Consider the following 17,646-nt stretch of genomic DNA (forward strand, 5'->3'; position numbering starts at 1 on the left):
AGTAATGCAGCCTGTGTTCATATCAGTGAACATACTAAAGGAAGTCTGAGCCTGAAATAGCCTGTCTCCAGAGGAGATGTGTTTGTCCTTTGTAAGGCTGCTTTGTCTAATACTTAGCTGAACAAGAATGGTGGACTTGGACTGCTTAGGTAAAGTTGATTGATGTGACAGGAGGGGCAGATTAATTTTTCCCGATGTTATATCTTTTGCCATATACAAGCAAGCTTTTGTTAGAATTTGGAATAAATTACAATTTCAAATGATCCATCAGAATCTTAAAACTCTGAAATATGCTGTATGAAGAGCAGGGACACAGACTATTTCTGGATCTCAGTTTTATATAAACATATTGCAAGATCCTAACAACTGAGTTCACTGATTCTTCACATATAGCATCATTAAAACATAGAGAATATAGGATGCTGAACTTCTGCAGGAAACATTAAAAATAAAGTCAAGCCTTGGGCAGAAGAGATGTAACACATGAATAATCAAGCTGACTCTCTAGAAGTATTGCAAGGTGGAGGATTAGTTACCAACAGCAAGTGCACAGGTAAGTCTTAGTAGTTCTGACAAGCTGACCTTTTTCTCCACTAACTTACTTTTGATTTGCTGTGTCGTATAAGTGCAGAAAGTAGTCTGTTGGACTCTCCCATCACACCTGCATGATCCTTGGCTTCACACCACTCCACCAACCGTTCCACCAGTTTTACATTTTTGCCCAGCTGTTCAGCTGCTTCTGCTACATGATGCCGGAGCCAACAACACAACAAAAAGGTTGTCACTTTTTTTAAGCAAGTGCTAGAAAAACAAGCTGAAAGTTACTAACTTGGAGGAGTTAGAAGAACTTCACTAGCCTGCATTATCAGTGGGAAAAGTCTAGGTTGCACTGAAGAAAGTAAAGCCAGTCAAAATGAAAATGAAAAAATCCAGAAAAACATTAATAATCCAGTTTTTGAAACAACTTATCAGCCCAATTAATGAAGCCTGTGCATTCACTGAGAACAGGGAAAATACAGGTGATATCACACCCCCATCTGAGCTGTGAGCCAGCTCAAGAATTAAAAACCAGGAGGGACTGCTGCTAGAAGGGAATGTGGTCAGTTAGATCAGGTTTGATAGACTGTAAGTCACATAAGTTTCTTCAAAAAAATTTTATTTCACATCCAATAGCTTTGCTAGAACCAGACTGGATCTTTTGAAAAAAACTGTATGACTGAGTAAAAAATAAATACACAGCTAATTTACCTCATGAATGATTTCTGGTTTTTAGCAAACTTCTCATTTTATAAATTCTTATCCTGGGAACAAGCTGGTAACTTTTTGGAATTTCAGTCTATCCATTAATAGAGTATTATCCTGTTCCAAGGACCGAAGTACAGCCAGGGAATACAGTAAGTGAACAGCAAAACGAGAGTGGTAGCATAAAACACTCACACCTCAATACACACTTGTAATGTGACAGTGCAAAGAAGTTCAAAAGTAAGTAAGCATTTGACATCTCTTTGGAGGATCCCTGGTAGTCAGTTTAGGAGTTCTGAAAAAAAAATCAATCCATATTCCTCTCCTTGTGCATACATATTAGATTTATACCATGACTTCAGGAATGAAATTTAGAAAAACTCTGTTTCTCTTTTAAGAATCTTGGCAGCATATCACAGACTGAACCAAAGAGAATCACTTAACATAGAGAACAGTTTATTTTTACCTTGTGCATCTATTAACATTCTTAATGTTCCCAGCAGCTTGAACTGAACGGGGGGCATCTCCGATCTGAGAAATTTCAATACAGCTTCTGCAACGCCAGCTGATAGCATCTTAGCCTTATTTACAACTGCATGAATAAAGAACAGGGATTGATACCAAAAACATTTCTGGAAGATGCAGTTTATTTCAGAGCTGGTCAAAGCAAATATTCAGATGTGGTTTGAAAAAGAGGTTGTGAGCAGACTTCAGGAACTATGTGCACTGGTGATACTGTGTTGTGGAAAAATGTCACGGTTCCTGTGAAATTAAGTGCTTTTTCCTAGCATGCACATCTAACTTTCTGTGTTCAGCCTGATCACCACCTAAGGGGTAGACTCCTCCCTTTGGTCTAGGAAAGGCATCTTCCACAAAATGCATCAGGCAGAAGCCCAGGCTAATACTTGCATCCCCAAATACTCTGAGTCCCAACCACACTCTTCTACTTCTCACAGGTAAATGAACTAAAGCATCTAATTAGCAGAATAGCCTCTTACCCAGTTCCAGTACTTCAAGCAAACAACACTGTGGCCTGACATGTCTGTATTTGTTGCATTCTTCCCCTCTCCAACCTCTTTCATCCCTTCCACTAGTCCATATTTTCCACTTTCACAGAGCTCTCTGAAATGCATTTAAGGTGCAAACCTTGCCTATACTTGGAAAAAAGTACTTACTAGGTATTTGAAATAGTGTTTTGACACAGAGCTCATCACTGAGGTCAGTTATTACTTGCTTGTTTCTTTCTAACAATGTACGGGGATGGTTATGTAGGTGTCTGGCAGACACCCTTCAGCGTAGGCCATAGGGAAGCTGCCTGATGCATGTGGAAGGAATGAGTCTCATGAGAAAGGTAAGCAAATGGAATACTGCTAAACCTCAGTGGGTTTCGTTATGTATGTGTGATCATTTCTAACAGTTACAATTTGTCAAAACTGAAAATAGTAAAGTTAAATGAAAACGAGGTCTTTTGGCTTGGCACAAGGGACCATATACAAGTGCTACAGATTTGCTTTGTTGTTACATGCGCGTGCTCTACCTTTATGCTTGAGTAATCAAAACTCATACAAATTAAGATACTAAAAATGACAAATAAGTGTTCAACTTACTGCCAACAAACAGTAACTAACTGCAATTAGTTCTATTCTATCAGTCTACCTCCAGCTCCAATTTGGCAATTTACAAAGTCTTAAGTAAGATGCAGAGTTTTAACGAAGTGGGCACTGTACTTTGGTGGGAACCCTCATCTGTGAGACAGATTGCAAATGAAGCAAGCAAAAAGAAAAATATGCAGTGCTCTGGACAAAAAGGGTTGAGAAATCATATTCAAGGCCTCCTCAGCTCCTCACCAGTTAGAAGGCTGCCCTTTCTTTGGTGGGGGATACTGTGGGATCAAAGGGGCAAGGGACAAGTTGCTAGCCTGTGATGTATTCAGAACTGCTTGTCTCAACTGCTGTGCAACAGACACAAAAGCAGTGATGGGCCAGAATGAAAAGCAGCAGTCTGACCTGCGTCTAGGAGTGTCAGTCAGAGCTTCCACCCACATTCCCTGGGGGGTACAGTGGGAGAACAGAATTTCACCTTCGGGTAGTTAGCAATGCAAAGAGAGGCTTACCAGGAATAGCCAGGTTTCTGAGAGCACTCAGTGCAGCGTGCTGCACAGTTACATTTCCATCCTCCACATGTCTGTCTAGCAGATCCATCAGCTTTTGAACTATGCCATTATCCACCATATGGATGCAGTTTCCATCTGTGCAACATGTAACAAGTCATTTGGGAAGATTATTACTAAGATTTTTACAATAGATTCTTATGAATAGAAGGGTTATTTCCTTGCTCCTTTTTAGATTTTATTGTTGAGAATTTTACCACTATCATCTGTGAGAATAGCAGTGCTCATGACAAACTTAAAAGAGTGATAGAAGAAATAGTGAAGAAGGCAGAAATCCCCTATATCTCTCTATAAATGCAAAATAAAACTTTTAAAGTAAGCTTAATGCTTTTGAAGATTGTAAAGTTTAAAAGTAGTGCTGTGTAACTCAACAGCAGCTTTACTGCAACACAGTTCTTGTTTGTAGATGTACAGACAGAGTATGATAGAGGGACACACATAAATCTACATAAGCTATTATGGCATGTTCTTACCATTTCTGGCAAAATTTGCAATAGCCAGTGCTCCTGCAAGCTGTAGCTGATGACTGTTGGAAGGAATCCATGAAAGTACTCTTTGGAACACACTGCCTTTTCCTCCTTCAAATAACTTTTGCATGGATTCATCTGGGGTAAAAAGCACAGAGTCAGCAAGCCAAAGTGTTTGTTGGGGAAAGTTCTCTTTATATTTGTGAAGCTCTGCTGCTTCCACTAAATTAATCCAGTCCTGCAATGAGGGACAAAATCTGACCTGTTAAATGTTTGCCTGGTAGGTAGCAGGTCATCTAGGTTATTTAGAAAATTAATAAAGAGTGAAATTCAGCAGCCAAACAATGTTACAAATATCTGCTGTTGCTTTGCTGAACATTGTGACAGCCCACACTTACCTCCAAGCAATAATAGAACCATAAGATCAGAAGCTGTTTTAAGCTCTGCAACATCATCTTCTTTGTCACTGTCCACAGTCTTCTGGACGATCTCAAGTAAGCACTCCACCAAACCTGCTTCAACCAGCTGCAGTTTAATGACATCTGGAAAACAGCATGGATAATAGGAGTCAGAGTCAGGATTTTAAATGCATCTATCATACACACATATGGATGGACTGTAAGAAACAATGAAGTCACTGTTTTCACTGACAACTTGTGTACATAAAACCACAACTTCTTTATCTGAAATTCTTATGGCCAACTTCTGTTATTATTTGTCTATCAGGTTCTCCCTGGCTCCAGACTGCCTTTAGACCACAGTCATAAACTGAAGGTACATGGAGCTCTTCACTTCTGAAAATGAGGATATTTCTCTACAGCAAACTTCTGCCATCTCATGGCACAGCAGAGTCAAGGACTGTGCTGTGTTCACACTTTCCAAAGACAGACAGTATATCTGCCATTTGTTGAAAGGGCTGCAGGAGTGCAGAAGGGCCAACCAAAAGATTGGGCTGGCAGAGAAGTTTGTTCTGGAAATTGATGAGGCAAACTCATTTCTCAGTTGGCATTCAAAACAAGGCTTGAGAAGGTAATAAATACTTTTTTCATGTGACATACATTCTGGGAACAACATTTTTTCTGTTTGTAAACCAACAAAATATTTAACAGTTATTTCCCTTGGAATCTCCTTTACATGCCTAAACTCCCTTTCTGTTAAGAGGGAATGGCAGGCTGTCATGCTATGTTAGGTCTTTTCATACACAGAAGTGATTCTGGTAGTTTTTACATGCTTATTTTGAAAAACAGTCACAAAGCTATGCAGAAACGTGCAAAAGAAGTGGATTTCTCTCAGTTTTCTACATGAATTAGTATTTTAACCAAAAGGTGTTTAGCCCAAGTTAAAATATTTTAGCCAGGGCTTTGGAAATATTTTTTCATACAGTTTACAAGCCACATTTGGGAGAGGAAATGTGTTCTACCTCTGGTGAAGGATGTATCTGACTCTCAGTTTCCTGGTGTCACTAGGCTTTTTGCCTCAGTGAAATGCATTGTTCCTCTAAGCGTGTCTGACCTTCTCATGAACTTTGTAAGGAAATGCAAAATCTCCAGTTGGGATTGTTTTTAATAGGCACTTTTGCACTGAGGTGCTTTAAAAATAGAGAATTCCCTTAGCTATAGAATACCGGGTTGCAGATGTTCTGAGATTTGAAACTGAAATTGCTGCACCAGCATGCTTAATCAACAGGTAAATTAGGAAAAAAGCTTGAAACACCCCAACCATCAAAATCAGGACTCTGCAAACACTTAATTGAGATGTTTTTCCCTTCTGACCTATTGCTAATTATCTACAATCAAAAGCACCTAAATGGTACCAGCGAAGTGAACTCGTTTTAAGTGTACCTTGAATATACAGTGGAAATGTTTTTCTGACTACCTCTCAACATCTGAGCATCTGAGTTAGAGTTAGCAGCAGTGAATTTCTCAAATCTTATTGCAACTAAAAAACATACTCTAAGAAAAAATAAGCATTTAAATTGACATATGTCAAATACAAAAAAAGTTCAACCCTATTTTGCCAGTTTCTGAGGATTGAACTATCTTAGAGCAAACTGTAAATTATTATATAATAAATTATATATTTTGGAAAAAATATGCATTTTTAGAACTGAAAAAAGGAATTGATTTCCATGACACTTAAAATAAAAGTCAAAATAACTCTTTAAACTGAAGTGAAAGTTTATACTAACTTGCACTTTGTGAAACAGTCACACACAGTGTGTATACAGAACAAAGTTGAATGAAACATAAATCTGAGTTTGCAGTTCTATCTAACAGTCTATTCAATTAAAAAAAAGGCTTTAATGCTGAGATGGTTAAAACAAGGTTAGAGACCCATCAAATACTGTGATGTCTTCCCTTACACAGAATTGCTTCCCACATCAGTCCAGCTCCACCTGTTGACTCATTTCTTCCTTTCCGTTAAGGACAGACGATGCCTTGTACAAGCCACCTTTGTCTGATCCTTTGTTTCTCTGGGAGGAACATCCCAGAGGGGTGATCAGGGCTGCACATCAATTCCTGCTCTGGCTTGAGCAGTGATTCAAACTCCCAGGGGCTGCCTGGGGCTATGTAAGATACTCCACCAAACACTCAAATTGAATTCATATGATCTCTCAATGAACAGTAAGGGCAGAGTGTCCAGCCCTTAGGTCTGCAACTGACATGCCCCTAGCAAAAAATAATGTTATAGGAAATGGAACTGCCAGCAGCTCTGCAATTCCAGGAAATGATGTCCTGGTGCTCCAATGGTGAACACTTGAGCCAGTGTTTGCAGACAAATGTTGTGAAGCTCTTTAAAAAGCAGATTTTGATATTCCCACTGTGGGCACAGGGCAATAAAATATAACAATCGTATACGGAGTGAATCAGCGATGGAATTAGCATCAACAGTGTGCTAGCACTTTTCATATGCTCAACAATTAAGACCTATTCACTCTTTATGAAACTACAATCACAAGGATCAGCCACGGTGGCTTCGGAACAAGGTAGCCCATTACTCTGCATTTAGTGCCTGAAAGACACTGATATGCTGAAATAAAAATACACGTAAGAGAATGAGTTAAAGAGTAAGAAAAAAAAAAATCTCACCATTTTCTGCAAGGGGGGCCAAAACTTCAAAAATCATCTCTTTTTTATCGTGCTCTATTTGCTTCTTGAACAGTTTCACAAGCTCTTCAGCAATGTTTGTGTAGGCAAACTGCTCTTTACTTGACTCTGTGAAGCAAAAGGAGAAACTCAGTATAAAGTAAACAAACCACATCAAAAGCTAGAACTACTTTTTCTCTTTGTTATCAGGTTCATTGAGTAAGATGACTAACTGCTCTTCACAGACAAGAGCAATAGACTCGTGCTTGTCACAAAATAAAAAGATAAATGTCTAAGACTTTAAATGTGCTGACCTGAATTAGTTATAGTGAAGGCTGTTAAATATATATAAATACATGATTCAAGATTGTTGGGTCTGGTTTTGACCAAAAAAATGTAAGGTAGCTATAGAAACAGTAATAGCACAAAACTAAGTCTTTGATTTCCCTCAACAGAAAGAAGAGCTGATTATGTACTGAATTTTCTATGGGAGTGATGAACATTTGCACCCAATACTTTAATATTTACTTGGTTTCATGATGGTGACGTTTCTTTTGAAATCTGTTTGTGGCTGTTGGTGGGCCATCTCATACTGCATAGGTACAGCATAAAGCAGTTTTACAGCTGGGTGAGATTCCTACCAGATTAGCCAGCAGATCTTCAAATGTACATTCAACAAAACCATCTCTTATTCCATTGCCTGTATCGTATTCCTCCTCACTGGCAGTAGTACAAGGGATGCAGGTGGTAGGGCTGGTGTTCTGCATTCTTCAGTTGCCACCTCCTGAGGGCCATCTGTACTTGGAAAACCTTCCAGCACCTTTGCTATTGCTCTGGTAGATGCTTAGGGATTACTTCACTGTAGAATTGACCCCAAGGACTTGGAAAAAGCATGAACTGCAGTCCTAGACATTTTTGTGCACATCTCATTATTGTTTTCTCTCATTATGCATGATGGCACAGTATATCCTATGTAGATTTTTTGATCTTTCCAGTATTTTACCAGATCCATCACTGGTTTGTGCCTTGCTTTGACACAGAATAAGTCATATAATGTTTTTCAAGGGATCTGTGCAATGCTGTTGTCTCATAAGTGATGAAAAATGACAAATCTCACAAAAAATTTTCCCTGAAGTTATGAGGCAAAAATATATATAAAATAATACAGTTACAATGTGATTGACTCTTGCTTAAGGGAGAATAAAATTTTAAAAAGTAAATTAATTTTGGGCCAGTCTTAAAGAATGAGCACTTTTTCAGTGTGTATGAACTGGAAGGGAAGCAGCTGCTGTAACGTTTCTCTCCCATGGTTCTCATTACTCAAAAAAGACAGAGCTGGATCTTTCCAAAGAGGGAAAGGAAATTCTCAGTGAGTTCTCAGTGAGGCTCCATTTATTATATTTAATATCACTATGGTTTTGGTTGCATTTAAGCACTAGAACTTTCAGTGTATGACTCTTATACTTTCTGCTGTGCAGTCAAAGTATATAGTCCCCATCTTGAAGAATCTGATTTCTTAATTTCTTTAGTGCTACCTTGATGGCTTTTTCTGCTGTTGATTTGTTAAGAATTGTCTGCTGTAAATAAATGTATTCTGTGTATGACCAGACTAAACTACATAACATGATACTTTCTCTGGCCTTGAAATCTATGAACTCAGGTCACCAAATACTATAAACTCAGAGATATATTTTTTGTATTTTGAACTGCTGAACGTTCTTAGATGATATCGTAAATGCTATGTATTACTTACTCCAGTGCAAAAAACCTCCCAACTCACAAAACTAGAATTTCACCAAATAGGTTAGCAAAAGAACAACAATATAAAGCATAAATGTTAATGAAACACTGGCCTTAACAACACATTGATTTATACATGGTTGCAGTCCAATGAAAACTGATCTGCTTGCAAAGACATTGGATCAAAGCAGAGCCATAAACTTCAATTTAAATGAAGTTGTAACTAAAATTAACATCTATTCATGATTTATACATGGAGGTATTTAGACTAGAATATGTTAAAATTCTGCACCTAAAATAATATGCAGATTAGTGAACTGTGCCTGTCTCAGTTTCATTCAGAGATTTTCATGAGCCAAATTTAATCTTGATAAAACTTTGTGGAATTACACCAGGATACAATATTTATATTATTAATAAATAATTCACATTAAGTAGCAGTGCTATGAAAACACTGTTTAGATGATTTAAAATGTGCTTACTTGCCCTGAAGCACAGTAACATAAAACATAAGGTTGAATTAAGTACCCAAATAAATTTCAGTTACTGAAGAGGGGGGAGAAAAAAAGAGACAACTATATATTCAAGAGAAAATAAGCAAAAATTTCTTGTCTATTATTGTTGACTGTACCAAAAGGACTTGAACAAGCTTTTGTTAGTCTTTAACTAAGACTAAACATTATGAAAACTGGATGTAAATTTGAGATTAGCATTGTGGACTTACCGAGTTCTGCTAAATTGCCAAATGCAACAAGGCACATTTCTGTCAGAGCTGCATTTTGGCAATGAATACCCAACAATTTGACTAACGTAGGAATAACTCCCATATTGATAAGCTGTGACTGCAAGGTATCTACATAAAAAGAGAGTACAACAATGAGTTAGCATTTCTCTTCATAGTACTTTTCTTTTAACCAAAAAAGCATTTTTTTCACACAAAGCAACTTCTAGACTAAGCAGCATTAATATGTCTGTCTCTTCAGACTAGGATTTGGTCCAGATTCGAGATGTGGACTCATAATTCTCCTTGTCCCTGGCAATGTAATGTATTCCCAGAAATATTCCTTCCTGATCTGGTCATAGGGTATAGTGAATTATGCAGCTACTGACAATGCTGTGGTTATCAGGTTCCTAATACATGTCAGGTTTGATTTGGGGCTCACTGAGACTAGCTGACTGAAAGTGACCTGAACTAGGTCAGTGAAACAATGATTTTATCTGAGAGCTTTTTCTATATACTCTTTTTTAAATTAAAGATCAAAACTGGAAAATTAAAATTAGAATGAATATAAACTGGCACTGAAATAAACATGAAAAGTTTTATAAACACAGGAAGTCACAATGTAGATTATGAAGAGCTTGAGAAAAAAGAAAGTTTAATAAAGACAAAAAATGGAAGGTTTAAGAAAAGTCCTTAGAAGCCATTCTGATAATTTCTTGCATAGGATGAAAGTTTATAGTATTTACAAGTAAGAAAAGCATTGCTCCTAGGTGTCTGCAAATAGAAAGATGCTTTGATGGTTAGGCAGAAACATGGTTGGTTTAAAGGATTATTTATAACAGTACTTCCTCTTACACATTTTACCTATAACACAGCAAAGAAGAAAAACATTGTTTCACAGTTGAATAGAATGAAGCAGACATAAACACACCAGACGTTTAGTAATTTTCCTAAGCATTTTTTTTCCTTTGTTCCTAAAGCACTTCAACTACGTTCAAATGTTACAGACTCAAAAAACAAGGTTCCAAAGCCCAGTGAAGTCAAGAGAATTGTATGACTTCATTTAGATTTTTGGTCAAGTCCTACTGGGGAATTCTGGGGTGGGTTTGTTTATTTTTTCATTTGTATGCTTATTGTTTGTAGTGTGGTTTTCTTGTTAAGGAATTCATTCCAGGCAACTGAAATCAGTTTGAGTTCTTATATCTGTGGCATCAGAGCCATAAAAAATTGCCAATTTTTACAGGGAAATAAAAACATATAACAGCTGAAGTTTAGCAAATTTAGAATCATCTCATGCTCTCGAAAAACTCTTTGCCCTCAAAATTCTGGCAAGCATGTTAGAATTTTCATTATATTAAAATTTCAAATACGATTCCAAAATGTTTAGCTCATTTGTATTCAGTATAAAACACTTTGATAATAATTATGAATTTGGTATACCGTGTAAGTAAATGGCATGTTTATTAGAGGTTATTGGGGATGAGCAGGAATCTTTATGGCTTGACATCTTTAATAAAACTGTATTACTTACCAGTAACTGAATTCCCTTTTTTGGGGGAAGGGATTACCTCTTCCACAGATTCATGGTCTTTAGTGAAATTTATGAGAATGCCATGTCAGACACCAAAGAGCTGTAGAAGTTGTCAAATTTCAGGTAAGTACAAATTGTATTAGCGCATGCATTGAATGCCACTTTACCTCTGGCAGATGTGTGAGTCACTACTACACCCTCCTACTTCATTCCAAACTGACTGGAAAAATCTGTCTTTCAATAGGAAAACTGGGGAGAGAGGGAGATGGAATGATTCTACAGAAAAAATTGTTGTGTAGGAGAACTCAAGTTACTGGTAAATAATCTGGTTTTGTCCTTGGTTTGTGATTGTCCCCTGCAAACACTTAAAAATTCTGAAGGAAAACTGGTTGTCATTGAGAGTGGGAGAACAAAGACACAAACCACAAATGCCACAGAAAATTATTTGGAAAGAAATTGCTTTGTTACTAGACTATACTTTTAGTCATGCTAAAAATCTCTTTATCTTAACTGTAATGGATAAAGAGACAACCTCTGTGGACTTAATGCCAACATCAGAAGCATAAACCCTCCATTTTGAGCAGGGTTGTTTTTTTTTTTCTGCTGTCTTTTTCTTAATACAAAACATATAAAAAGCATGGAGGGAAACCACATAATCTTTGAAAAGAAACAGGAATCTTAAGAGCCAGGTAGAAAGATACATCACTGTTCAAGAGAGCACGGAGTGCACTGACTAAAGGACCTCTATAATTTCCAAATTAAAAAAAAAAAAAAAAAAAAAACCCATATACTAAGAAAGAAAAATTGTATTGGGTCAAAAGTCAGGTGGTATACCAGACTGATTTTCCCAGAGTAGAAGGATGGCACCTGAGTACAGGAAATATTTACAGTTCTAAGAATGGCATTACAAGAATTGACAATAAGGTAAACATTGCCTTAACAGCAGTAAGTGTTAATTTAAAATTTATACATTTTCTCATTTGACAAAGACAGGGAAACCCTGTGAGTCACAAAGCTGCACAGGAAGCAAGACCTTTGAAAATAAGAGGCTGCCAGCAGCTATTTGCTATGTTTGTACTTAAGCCTGGGCTTGCCATACAAATTTGGGACCTGACATTTACATCTGTCATTATCACCAACAGGAGGCTCTTTCTCTAGCAGAGTCTATTAAGCATTTTAAGAGAAAAGTATCATGCATCTCACTTAGTATGGAGACCTACAGCTCTTTTTAGTTCAGATAAATCAAAAATATTGAAGTGGTTCAGTCTCAGCTGGAGGGACTGCCAGCAGTTCTCTCTCTTGCCCTAGATTGTGTAACACCTCAGATTGTGTAACTTGGACTGTGTATCTTGGTCTTTCACTGCAGGAAGTGTTAATGCCCTACTAGAGCAGGAGACACTTTTGAGGAAACATGCATCCATCCTACAATCAGCTGCCTGACACATGACCAAAGTGAGCCGTGATGCCAGGCAATGTTGTGTTTCAGGATGAAACAGCATTTCTATCCACTTCCTAAGCAGAACTTTATGCATAGAGAGAAGGAAGCATGAAAAACTGAATGCCTCTTCTGAATTTATGACTTAAAACCACAATTTTCACTGCTATCACATGTTGCACTATGCCTGTGTGTTCTTTTGGGGTGAAAAGCACTGACAGTGATGCTGTATAGATGCATATACAGGTCGATAAAAGGCAATCAATACATGCGCCAGCACAAAGAATTACCTACCTAAAACTTGAATTTCAATGGCTCCATGTCCTTCGGTGACACACATGGAAACTCCAAAGAGTAAGATCTGAGGAGAATATCCCAAATTGAGAACTTTACTGGGGACATTTTAGTTAAAAATGCTGATTTAGGCTAATCCATGATTTTGAAAAGAATTTCAGAAAACAACTCATTATTTGTGTCCCATCAATAACTGTGATTATAATGCTGAAGGGAAAGTATTTTTGGGCAAATTGATGGTGTAGTTTCATACCCTAGAGAAACCTGCTTGCAATCCCCACAGCTATGTTAAATCGTGACAGAACATAAAAGTGATTGTATTGATTGTCTCACTGTGGTAAGGAACACACTTTTTATCTGCTTTTACACACTTTAGGTTACCTTGCAATTAAGTATGTTTAGGTCTCGAAAGCATGCTAGGCATCTCTAGCTGTGATGTGAATGAAACAAAACCCATGACAAGCATGAAAATTAGCAAAGTTAAGTCTTAGGAGGAAGCATTACTGAAATATTGCTGTCAGACCATAATAAGGGTGCCATGAATCTCCCTTTCATTTCTTCTATATTTACATAACTTCTACAGATGGTCACCAGTGCACATCAGACCCCAACATTCATTCCAGTTGCTAAGAGTTTTGTGAAAATAAGAAAGGCTCAGCAGTTGTATGATTTAACATCAGGATGTCACATTTTATGAAGGTGCTGAAGGAAAGACAATCTTGACAGGCTGAAGTTTGCTATGAAATGAAATGAGGCAGCAATCTATAAACACAATTATTTTTATCTACATATATATGCTCATATATATAAATGTATGTATACATGCATACTGTATCCAGTTAACTGCTGATCTCCAACTTGACTATCTAACAAGCCAATTGGCCTCGTTCTTCTGTAATTTCTGCATTTCTTTAAAAAGCCTTCATGGTTTGTTTTAGAGCTCTCAAGAGACAATTTGTTACCTTATGGACTGATCCCATTAACTTGCAGATAGTCTTGGCTCACAGGATTATGGGATCTGCAGATTTCTAACTATTTTATGTGAGTGTTTGCAAGTGATTGTTAAGTTTTATTAGATTAGTTATTAGTTTCCCCCCCCCCCTTTATCCAAGCCTGCTTTGCTTCATGCTCTCAGTTAGATTAATGGCTACACAGAAACTAATAATTGAAAGCAGGGATGAGCTATTTGTGTCTGATTGAACTGGGTAGTAAAATACAATTATGACAATAGGGTCAAGATAACCTGGGCTGAAGGCAAAGGGATGTTTTCCATCAGAAAAAAAATCCTCTCATTTCTAGCAGTGCAATTAAATATCAACACATGTTTTTAAAAAGCTTAAAAGAACTGCAAGAAATGCCAAAGTTTGAGTTTGTTGTCTTAACAATTGTAATTACTAATAAAAAGATATCAAGGAAGCAAAGAAAGAATTGAGAGACAGTAAGCAAAAATAATTCCTGAACACAAGCAGATGACTTAAGAACCTTGTAAAAGGAATCCTATTTTTAAAGCTTAGACAACACTGTTATGACTGGAATTACAATTGCAAGCTGAGTGTCCAGAATCAGGATGAGATACAAGAATGCTCCATTAATTTGCTCTGTTTAGGAAGTCTTACTCGTAGCTGCTCCTTAGTTGCCTTTTTTGTAAAACTCGGGTATGATAAATCCCTAAAGTACTCAAGACTGACTATCTCATGTTAAAAAAAAATTAGGTAGTTGATAGTTACTAATAATGAAGTAGTAGTTATTAGAAGAAGAGGGCAATTAGCTGACTGGGAATGACAAACTAGAATCAAATAAAACAATATATACTCTTTTACTCATAAAATGCCGATGATTAGAAAATATTAGGGTGATCACAGATAATTAGATGCAACTAAGAACCAACTGTGCTATAATGGTCCTTATCTGGATAGCTAGTACAAATTAAAAGAGTGCAAGTCATTAAGAGCAGTTAAAGAAATCCTCCAAATCCCTACCTATAACTTTAACACAGCATGCCAAGCTAGAAAAGATTATAGAAACATGAAAAGAGAATGCAGAAGTGCTGTTTCAAAGACTGAAACACTTCCTCCTTACCTAATATTTTTTCTCTTATTTTTGTCCAATTGGTTTCCATAACTACTGACAAAGGATGGTGACTCTAGGCTGCAATCCCCTACTGCTCATCCTTCAGCAAAACCAATGCAGTGTTTTATTTCTTTGTAAGTAGCTGGGATCAAACCATTGCAAGTAAATTCCAAAAATGGTATTCACTAAGCTGTGAGCACAATTAACTGTCAGGGCAATCTCAGTTTTGATGTTTAACAGGCCAGCAAAGAACTGAACTTACTCAGAATATTTTTTTACCTGCTGCTGCAATGCATGGAAGTGGTTGTCTTGGGCTCCTAGCTGACATTGACTGCTGTCCTGAAAGTTTACAATGGCCCACAGGTGATATTTTTAGATCAGCTCACAGTTACGGTCCAATTGTACTTGTGACTCTTAAAACTGGCAAGACAGGTCAACCACCCGTTTCTCCATTCACATGCTACAGGTATGGTCACTGAATATTCCTCCAAAATTGTAGTCCTTTAAATCACTTTTTAAAAAATATTGATTTGGCCTATTATTTGGGGTTTAATTCAAGGGTAGCCCCTGTCAGTGAGCAAATTCACAAGGGAACTAGAGGACACAAATCTTACACAGCCTACCCATGAATGCTGGGCCAAACATGAACTGGGTTCCTACAAAAGGGACCCTTCCTCATGGAGACGACCAAGTATGTGGGGTAAGGTGGAGGTTTGGTAAACCCCCAGCACTTATCCTTGATGTGATGGTAGAACACGGGGCAGGTGAGCACCCTGATACAAGGGCTTGGAATACTCCTGCATTTCTCACTTCTGACACTGCTGCAGTGGCTCCTGTGAATAGTGTGTGTGAGATGAAAGATGTCCTTTAGCAGAGAGGAGAGCAGCTAGTGAATCCTCCTGGCTGTGACTGAACCACACAACTGCTTTATTGATTGCATCAGAATAAGCTATCTTACTAGATGGAATGAGTCATTTATTCAATGTTCCTAACAGTTAAGCTGTTCAGAAGCTGCTTGTTTGGGAGATTTATCTTGTAATTAGTTTTCCTAGAGAAGATCTGCTGGGAACTTGGTCACTGAAGCAAAACTGGTAACAGTATCTCTACACATTGCTTTTGGATTTGTCTGTCTTGAGCTACCAAGTATACTGTATGCTCATTAGTCTTAATTAATACAGAGCATTCTGGTAGCTTAGAGGTGAGAACATCTATTTGCTCCAAACATTGTAGCATAGAAAAGTACTGAATTAACACTATGAAATATAATGAACGTGATACTCATGCAAAGTGGTCAAGCAAAACGGTTACTGGAAACAATATGAAATGAAGGAACTAGAAAGTTGCTATTTAGAGAAGATGGAAGAAGTACTATAAACAAGAATTCTTAGATAATACAAAGAAAAGAGGAGGAAAAAAATCCAATATAAGAGCAAGCGAAAGAGATGAGACACATAAAACAGTTATATTTGGAGCTGGATGAGTAACACAAAGAGCTGAGATCTCCAGAGAGATGGCAGAGAAAACACACATGGAAACCATGCTAGAAGAGATGATAAAACAGATTAAAACTGTATACAGTAAAGGCTGTAGACCATCCTGAAAAGTTTTGGTGTCATAAGATTGGAAAGCGAGTTAGAGCAAGTGCTATCTTTCAGGAAATGGTGAGTAACTAATAAAGAGGATCTTGCTTCCTAAGATGAAACACTACCATTCAGGAAATGGGCACGATTGATGACAATGTAATTACTAACTGTATTTGTAATCTGTGCCATTGCAAATTAGGAGAACAGCCTCTCTGTAGCCTTCCTAATGTATTCCAATTTTATTCACATTTGAAAACTTGAAAATGTGAATGCTATAAATATATTTTGGCACATTAAAATACTTGTGTGCAAACTAGTACTAGGTACTAGTTTGTACAACTAATGTAGAATGCTATTGTGTTACTCTCAGTGGTCAAGGGTTTGTCATTTAATATACTCTCATGTTTTTGTCCCAGTCTCTAAACATCTCCAATTAATGGTATAATGAACATAAACTTATAACTTGTAGACAGTGAACAGTGTTGAACATACCTATAAATGATTCCCCATTTATCTTAGAACAATGTAACATATGTTTTTATATACATTTCACAAGGAGAAAAAATATTAACTATTTGGCATACATATCCTTCAATAATTAACAACACTGCACATCTGCAACAAATTTGTCTTACGATGTTATTTGATACTAAGGAGAATGAAAGGACTTAATGTAGCCTTCTAATTAACTTCTGTAAATCTGTATGATACATCTTTATGCTTTGCTTTTAGACAAAGAAGTAAATTCCAGATGCAGCTCTTAAAACTTTACACAATTTATGTTATATGGAATTGTGTCAGGAATATATCTAGTATTTTTGGGAACATAATTTTATGAAAAAGAAAATTACATGTCTGATATAATTGAGGTCCCTGATCCCTTCAGAATAACTTAGTGTTAACCATCCACAATGTAAACCTACAGATGATTTTAACTTTGTATCTTTTTTGGGGGTTCTCCTGGTAGACATAAAGCAAATTTTCGGTGTTGTTTACCATTCTCATTGCTATAGTTCATCAGCATGCCACAAAAGACAGTCAAGAGCTTCTCACTGGCTGGATCTGTTTTACTGCACAGTGACCTTAAATGGTCTACTACAATATGTGCACCACCTGCATGGTCAACTGCGTTCCTGCCCTCATCTGTAAAACAAAGAGTTACATTAAAAAAAAAAATGAAACCAAATCCCCACCATCGAATCCCAAATGTAACAGTAACATACAAAATGAAGCTTTTAAACAGAGTGAAGTCATTCCTCCAGTGTTGCCAAATTCATCTAGAGAGATGCTTGTGGGCCAGCTTTTAG

The 17,646-nt window shown here is 37.2% G+C and overlaps 1 protein-coding gene across 2 annotated transcripts in view; it reads right to left on the bottom strand.

Annotated features, from left to right (window-relative positions):
* The window catches only part of RAP1GDS1 (Rap1 GTPase-GDP dissociation stimulator 1), a 58,808-nt gene that overhangs the window by 8,534 nt on the left and 32,628 nt on the right, over nucleotides 1–17,646 (bottom strand). The window contains exons 5-12 of one of the 2 annotated variants that reach the window (XM_062493002.1): nucleotides 17,336–17,482; nucleotides 9,430–9,558; nucleotides 6,969–7,094; nucleotides 4,278–4,421; nucleotides 3,886–4,017; nucleotides 3,356–3,490; nucleotides 1,709–1,834; nucleotides 603–742 (exon numbers count right to left, since the gene is read on the bottom strand). In XM_062493002.1, the coding sequence (XP_062348986.1) occupies nucleotides 603–742; nucleotides 1,709–1,834; nucleotides 3,356–3,490; nucleotides 3,886–4,017; nucleotides 4,278–4,421; nucleotides 6,969–7,094; nucleotides 9,430–9,558; nucleotides 17,336–17,482 (1,079 nt within the window). The remainder of the gene's footprint in view (nucleotides 1–602; nucleotides 743–1,708; nucleotides 1,835–3,355; nucleotides 3,491–3,885; nucleotides 4,018–4,277; nucleotides 4,422–6,968; nucleotides 7,095–9,429; nucleotides 9,559–17,335; nucleotides 17,483–17,646) is intronic. The other variant, XM_062493003.1, reaches the window with a different exon arrangement.

This window comes from Cinclus cinclus, chromosome 5, assembly GCF_963662255.1.
Source record: "Cinclus cinclus chromosome 5, bCinCin1.1, whole genome shotgun sequence".
Taxonomy (NCBI): Eukaryota; Metazoa; Chordata; class Aves; order Passeriformes; family Cinclidae; genus Cinclus; species Cinclus cinclus.